Genomic DNA, 7,560 nt, shown 5'->3' on the forward strand with positions numbered 1-7,560 from the left:
GAGAAATGGCTACTGCTCTCATGGAGTATACATTTTAGTAGTGAAAAAAGACAAAGCCCAGAAAGACATAAATGAAGAGCATTTCCCCCTAAGAGAACAACACGTACAAAGATTCTGTAGAAGGAAAGAGCTGGATCTGTTCAGAACTGAAAGAAGGCTATTATGGCAGGAGTCCAGTGAACAGGGGGAGTACAATATATGATGAGACCAGAGAGAGACAGATGCAGATCATCCACGTCTTTATAGCTAACAGCTTGGATATTTTAGATAAGACATGCTGCTGGCCTAAGTGAAGGTATGACAGTGGAGAAAGAGATAAACAGAAGGACATTAGGTATATTTTGTAGCTGGAACTGGTAGGCCTTGTTGATGGACTGGATGCGGCAATCCAGAAGGGAAGAACTGAAGCCAACTCCTAGGTTTCTAGCTTAAAACAACTGGGTGAATGGCAGTCTCTTTATTGAGATCCTTAGGACTTGAGTGTGAGGATACATTTGGGGATTAAAAAGCCAACAATTCAATTTATGGCAAGTTAAGTTTGAGGTGGCTGTGAAACATCCACAAACAGTGCTGGAAGCACGAGTCTGAAGGTCAGGGAAGGCCTGAGCTAGTATATAAATATAGGAGCCATTAACAAAAACATAATGTTGATATCTCGTCTGTTGGGCATTAAAAAAAAAGTTCAAAGATCAAGCTTTTAACCAAAGAAATACAAATCAAAACAATGAGGTATCTTTCTTGTTTGCCCATCTGGGGGGGGGGGGAGGGATATACTTTGAAACTTTGTTACTATGGAAAGCAATACTGTTACCATCAAGAGTCTTAAAATATTCAAACCCTTTAATCTAGGCACTTACTGGTCCTTCTAGAAATCTATTCTAAGGAAACAGTGAGAGATACATTTATGTTTCTTTGTAGCATGACTTAGAATAACAAAATCAAATAAAAACCTCTACTCATTAACAGTCTAGGCATTTGACAATAAAAGATTAGCTTAAATAATTATAAGACTGATACTATTTAACCATTAAATATCTTGGCTTCAAAAGACAAAGGAAATCACAATAGGATGTCAGGTTTTAAAAAAGAAAAAATGGCATTCCTCCAAATGTATTAACTAAAATAACTATATATCTGAAAGGAAAGACATCAGGAAGTTAACGAAGATCATCTCAGTGCTAAGATGAAAGCTTATTTTTAATTAAAAAAAATTCTGTTTTCCAACTTTCACGAGTATTAATTACTTTTACATTCAGGCAAACCTGTAATTTACATTTTTAACCAAGCTTCTCCTCATCTTAAATGCTACTACATTGTGAAATCTTTCCCTTATCCCTCCAACCAGATATGATCACTCCCTGGTCATTCTCTAAAACACCATTTGTATCTCTCTACTGCGTTTAGTTGGTTTTTTTTTTTTTTTTTTGATACATTGCAATTATTTGGATACCAAATTCACTGTTTAAACTGGTATAAGCCAACAGGCTACCTCTACCTTCTTACAGAGGACATGACACTGAATTCCACTTCATATCAGTCTATCCCATTTCCTCAAAAATCATTCTGTTGCTCACTAGCTCTTAACCGTACTTTATAATTTAAAGCCCTTACCACTAAAGTCACATTTTTATTTACTGTCTGTCTCCTCCACCAAAATAAGAACTCCATGAGGGCATGGACTCTGGTTCTCCATTACCTAGAACAGTTCCTGGCACACAGTAAAGGCTCAATAAATATGTTAAATGAATCAATCAATTTTCAGCTCTCTAGACCAGGCCTCTCCAGAGTTTCATGCTACAGATACCTCTACTTGGATGTCTTCTAGGCACCTTAAATGCAACATGTCTCAATACAGAATTCATACTCTCCCCTATCTACTCTTCCTCTTCTATTCCCCATCTCAATGAGTTCCACAGTCTTCCAACTACGTCAGAAACATAGACATCTCCCATGCTGCTTCCTTCTACCCTACCTGCCAAAACAAACTGATCACCAGGTTTTCTGCAGATTCAACCCTATAAATAAATATATCCCCCCATCCCTTCTGCCATTGGGATAGTAAGGCCTCCATTACCTCTGTGACCTAACTGGATCTAATCTTCTCCCTCGGAATGCTTCCTAACTGCTGCCAGATTATGCAAGTTAAAGTGCAAATATGACCTTGCTACTCTTTGCGGTGGGATTGGGGGGGGGACCTCCAGTGGATCCCAAGTCACCAACCAAAGTTCAAGCTCTTTAGCATGGCCTAATAGTAGGTAACATAGAATATTTACTATGTGCCAGATACTGTGCCAGCTGTTTTACATGGTTTATTTTATTAATGCCTCTTAACCCTATGAGATAGCTACCATTGTTACTTATACTTCACATATGAGGAAACCTGAGGCTCAGGCAGGTTACACAAGTTACCCAAAGTTCAATGGCTTATAAGTAGAACTGAGTCTCAAACCCAGGTCTCTGACTCCACCACCTGTACTTTGCTACAAAGATCTAACAATAGCTGACTGAGTGCTTACTGTATCAGACACTGCTGAGTTTTTAAAATTCATTTCTCTTCTAACTACTTTATAGGACCTATTATCATCCAGTGTTACACCTGGGGAAATTAAGGCAGTGAGAGGCTAAGCAATCTACCCAAAATCAGAATGATTAAATGCTGGAGCTGGGATTCAAACCTCCTTCCCAAGTTCCCAGAACAAAGTTGTTCCTTCACCTTCCTCACACCCCAAGCTCTCCCTGGTTTGAACCCTACAACATTTTTCGGTATTCTTTCCCCCTCTTCACCACCCACTTTGTGTTCCAGCATCACCTAACTGTTTACAGTTGTTCTTCACCCCAACACTGTGGTCTTTAATGCCCCTGTAGCTGTTCTACTGCTATTATCTCTGCTGGCTAAAGCCATCCTTTCCTCTTCCTCTAGATAATACTCCTATGCATCCTTTAGCAACTCACCACAGGAGTCACCTCTGCCAGGAAGCCTTCTCTTCTCTCCTGCTCCCTCTTTGGTTAGGTGCCCTTTTTCTCTGCTCTCCCAATACTTTACACATTTTCTTATCACATCATTCTATAATTTATATCATTGCTATGCTTCTTTTCCTCACCAGATTGTATGCTCTTCCAAGGAAGAGACCACCCACATTCATACAAATGCCCATACCCAATTTGAATCCCCACTGCCTAGCATAGCTCCTAAACACTGTGAGCACTTTCACATGATGAAGCTATGCCAGTATTAAGATTAGTTCAGGATGTTACACACCTGATCCAGTATTGTTAGAACAGAGCTTCTCAATCAATGGACCAAAAATGGACTATAGTTATAAGATATCTGTGCCTTTCAGAGATACTTACCCCACTGCGAAGTGAAGTGAAGTGAAAGTTGCTCAGTCGTGTCCGACTCTGCGACCCCATGGACTGTACAGTCCATGGGGTGCCCCACTGTACCGTGTGAATATTGCTATGCTGTGATGTGGGAGAGATTGGGAAACACTGCTAAAACTATATTGTTGCTGTTGGCAACCATAAGGTGCTAGAAGTCTGGCAGGGATGATCATTTCAACCAAGACAGAGGCTTCTTGAAAAACTGAGAGTTTGCTCTTACCAGGGCCTATGCTCAATAAGAACCCAAAGAATACATACACCATTGTTTCCCACCCCCCAGGAAAAAACATGCACCCTTCCCCAATAGCACTGCCATTAGGCAGTCCTCAAATGACCCACCTCTCTATTTTAGCCTGTCTGTGAGATGCCATAGCAACGATGCTAGGATAGGCCATGGAGGAATTAGCAGTGTTATTTTCAGCTGAGTTGGTCTTGGTTTTGGGCAGCTCAAACTCTGCCACATGATAGTACTGGCACTGCGTTAAGTAGTTTAAAAAGTGTTCTCGAGCCCACTGCAAATGATCTAGACGCTTGCTGGGGTTGACTTGTTTCAGGGCGAACGCTCCTTGAAATGCTGGCACCATCAGGTACTTCAGGTCGGTGGACGCGATTTCCTCCAAATCTTCATTTTGGCTGCAAAGAGCAGAGTAGGCTGTGAAGTCTGGCTAGGCATTCCAACTGTGGCCCTTGCTTCCTGGGGGAGGGGAGGGCTGGGATCGGGGTGGGACAAAGGGAGGCGGCACCTGGAACAGCTGCCGGCTTTCTTCAATGAAAGTGGCTGAGCACTCACATCCAATGCCTCTGCAAATAACCGAAACTAAGGAGGAGAGTCGTCGGAAATTAACTATCTTGGAAGAGAGGTAGAGAATGCAAGCAATGTACACAAGATCGCAGGGGGAGGTAGGATAGAAAGGCTCCCAGTTTCAAAGGTCTCCTCCACCCAGGCTCAATGGCTCCACCTTTGGTGATCATCATTACCTACGTTCTCTGCCTTGGGTTGCTACCCTCTCGCCCATACCTGAACAACTCGAGCTGCGACAACATTTCTGCAGCCTTCTTCAGGAGATCCAGTCCCTTGAACACCTTATCTTGGATTATTCGGGAGCCGGTGGGTTCAGTTGAGATTTCCACTTCGTCCAAAAGCTGCTTGCTGGTTTCGAACAGCTCGGGGAGCCGCGGTAACAGTAACTCGTCTTCGACTGCTGCCATTTTAGGGAGGGAGGAACCCGGAAAACCTCACTTCCGGGGTCAAAGGCAACCCTGGGAAAGCTGAGCTAGGCGAGAGATGAAGAAACCGGAAGGGGCGCCGCATTGGTCCAGTAGCTCCATTGTTACCTAAGCGTCTGAAAATTTCCGTAGGCTGCTGTTAACTCAGCCTAGCAACCGTTTCCATGGACTCATTTTGTTATGCTGCCTATTACAAGTAGTAGACATCTGTTACTGAAACACACACGCAAATAAAAAAGCAAACCCCAGGCGCTGCTTTTCGCGTGACTCCTCGTCGCCGACCCGGCCCTGGACTGTGCCATCGGCTCTGAGGATCGGGTGTGACGAGGCTGAATTCGGAGCCAGGGCGGGCGCGAGAAGGCAGGAGCAGGAGCACTCCAGGAGCCGGCCAGGCGAGCGCCTTACCTCGTGAGGCGCTCCCTGGCCACAAGGGCCAGGGCGGTCAGGGGCTCCGAACTCCGCGCAGCTTGCCGGGTTCGCAGGTCTGCGCGCGTGAGAGCGAAGGGCAAGTAGCGCCCCCCTCCGGCTTCCGGCAACCCAGCAGCTCGAGCTTTGGGTTCCTACCTGCCAATCCTCGCCCTTCCTCTTCCCCGTGACGTCACCCCTCTTATACACAACACACACACACACACACACACACACACACACACACACACACACACACACACACACACTTACCAGTTACTGTCACCCCTTTACACACATACACAATCAAAAGTCACCCCTCCTATACACACACACACACACACACGTTTTCAAAAGTCACTTGCTCTGAAAACTTCCTTGAGCCCCTTTCCCCTGCCAAATGAAAATTTTTGGTGCATCTCTATCAGAACACCTACCACATATTACAGCTAGTGATTTACAAATCTATCTCCCTTACCTGTATGAGTCTGATTAATCTTTGCGCTCCTCTGGCTAGCCCAGTGCCTGGTACTTATTACGTGCCCAATGTCATCATAGGAATAGAAAAATAAGTGTTCGGTTTGGAAAGCAGATCTGTTAAGCAGAACGGCGCTGTTCAATATGGTAGCCACTTGCCACATGGGGCTATTGAGCCCTTGAATGTGGCTATTTGAATTGAGATGTGATGTCAATGTAAAATATGCACCGGATTTTGAAAAAAAATTATGAAAAAATAATACAAAATATCTCAATTATTTTTACACTGACTACATGTTGAAATGCTAATATTTTGTGTATATATTGGGTTAACTATATTATTAAAATTAATTTCACTTGTCTTCGCTTTTTAAATATGCCTACTCGAAAACTTAGAATTACATATCAAGTTCACGTTTGTGACTCACATTATTTTTTTAATTTTAAAACTTATTTATTTTTAATGGAAGGATAATTGCTTTACAATATTGTGTTGATTTCTGCCATACATCAACATGAATCAGCCATAGGTATACATATGTCCCCTCCCTCTTGAACCTCCCTCCCACCTCCCACCCCTTCGCATTCTACTGCACTGATATAAAAATATAATTCTAGGACTTTGAGAGAAGAGATATCATTGCTTTGAACAAATCAATAAAATATATTCTGATTACCTTAGGATTTCCTTGGTAGCTCAGCTGGTAAAGAATCTGCCTGCAATGCAGGAGACCCCGCTTTGATTCCTGGGTCAGGAAGATGCCCTGGAGAAGGGATAGGCTACCCACTCCAGTTTTCTTGGGCTTCCCTCATGGCTCAGCTGATAAAGAATCTACCTGCAATGCAGGAAACCTGTGTTGGGAAGATCCCCTGGAGAAGGGAACAGCTACCCACTCCAATATTCTGGCCTGGAGAATTCTATGGACTGTATAGTCCATGGGGTCACAAAGAGTTGGACATGACTGGAGACTTTCACTTCACTTCACTTCACCTTAGGACACACCCTGAGTTGTCCTAGGAGATTTAAGTTAATTAAAATGTATATTGCCTGCCATGGAAAATAAGATTTTTAACTAAATATAGTTTAAACTGTCATTGAGAAGAAAAATTTTTCATGTAAAAACAACTAGAGGGCAATATAGGACAGTATATAACTAGGGGATATGTTGTATTGCCCAGATTGTTGGAAACCCAAAAAATGACAAATCATTCTATGCTAGGAGTAGTCTGAAAGCTTCTTTGACATGACATGCAGTCATAGAATTTCAAAGTTGGAAGGGAATCTCAAAAATTAGAGGAAAAAAAAAAAACTTGAGATCAGATAAGTTAAGTGACTTGCCCAACCAGTTGTGACAAAGCCAGTGTCTTCTAAGTTCAGGTGTCTTTACTCCATCTACCTTAAATTGAGTAGGATTTTAAAAGATGGAGAGATCTTTTATATGGGACAGAATGAAGCCCCAAGCTAAACCAGTGCTGCTGCTGCTGCTAAGTCGCTTCAGTGTCCGACTCTGTGCGACCCCATAGACGGCAGCCCACCAGGCTCCCCTGTCCCTGGGATTCTCCAGGCAAAAACACTGGAGTGGGTTGCCATTTCCTTCTCCAGTGCATGAAAGTGAAAAGTGAAAGTGAAGTCGCTCAGTCGTATCTGACTCTTCGCGACCCCATGGACTGCAGCATACTAGGCTCCTCCATCCATGGGATTTTCCAGGCAAGAGTACTGGTTCAGTTCAGTTCAGTCACTCAGTCATGTCCTACTTTTTGCGACCCCATGAATCGCAGCACGCCAGGCCTTCCTGTCCATCACCAACTCCCAGAGTTCACTCAGACTCACGTCCATCGAGTCAGTGATGCCATCCAGCCATCTCATCCTCTGTCGTCCCCTTCTCCTCCTGTCCCCAATCCTTTCCAGCATCAGAGTCTTTTCCAATGAGTCAACTCTTCGCATGAGGTGGCCGAAGTACTGGAGTTTGAACTTTAGCATCATTCCTTCCATAGAAATCCCAAGGCTGATCTCCTTCAGAATGGATTGGTTGGATCTCCTTGCAGTCCAAGGGACCCTCAAGAGTCTTC

The 7,560-nt window shown here is 43.6% G+C and overlaps 1 protein-coding gene across 2 annotated transcripts in view; it reads right to left on the reverse strand.

Moving 5' to 3' along the window:
• Positions 1-5,110, reverse strand: part of IGBP1 (immunoglobulin (CD79A) binding protein 1) — a 45,283-nt gene extending 40,173 nt beyond the window's left edge. For both annotated transcript variants that reach the window (XM_005700707.3, XM_018043890.1), the window contains exons 1-2: positions 4,400-5,110; positions 3,721-4,014 (exon numbers count right to left, since the gene is read on the reverse strand). In XM_005700707.3, coding sequence (XP_005700764.3) covers positions 3,721-4,014; positions 4,400-4,590 — 485 coding nt within the window. In that variant the 5' untranslated portion in view covers positions 4,591-5,110. The remainder of the gene's footprint in view (positions 1-3,720; positions 4,015-4,399) is intronic.
• Between the last annotated feature and the right edge of the window lie 2,450 nt (positions 5,111-7,560).

This window comes from Capra hircus (genome assembly GCF_001704415.2).
Source record: "Capra hircus breed San Clemente chromosome X unlocalized genomic scaffold, ASM170441v1, whole genome shotgun sequence".
Classification (NCBI taxonomy): domain Eukaryota; kingdom Metazoa; phylum Chordata; class Mammalia; order Artiodactyla; family Bovidae; genus Capra; species Capra hircus.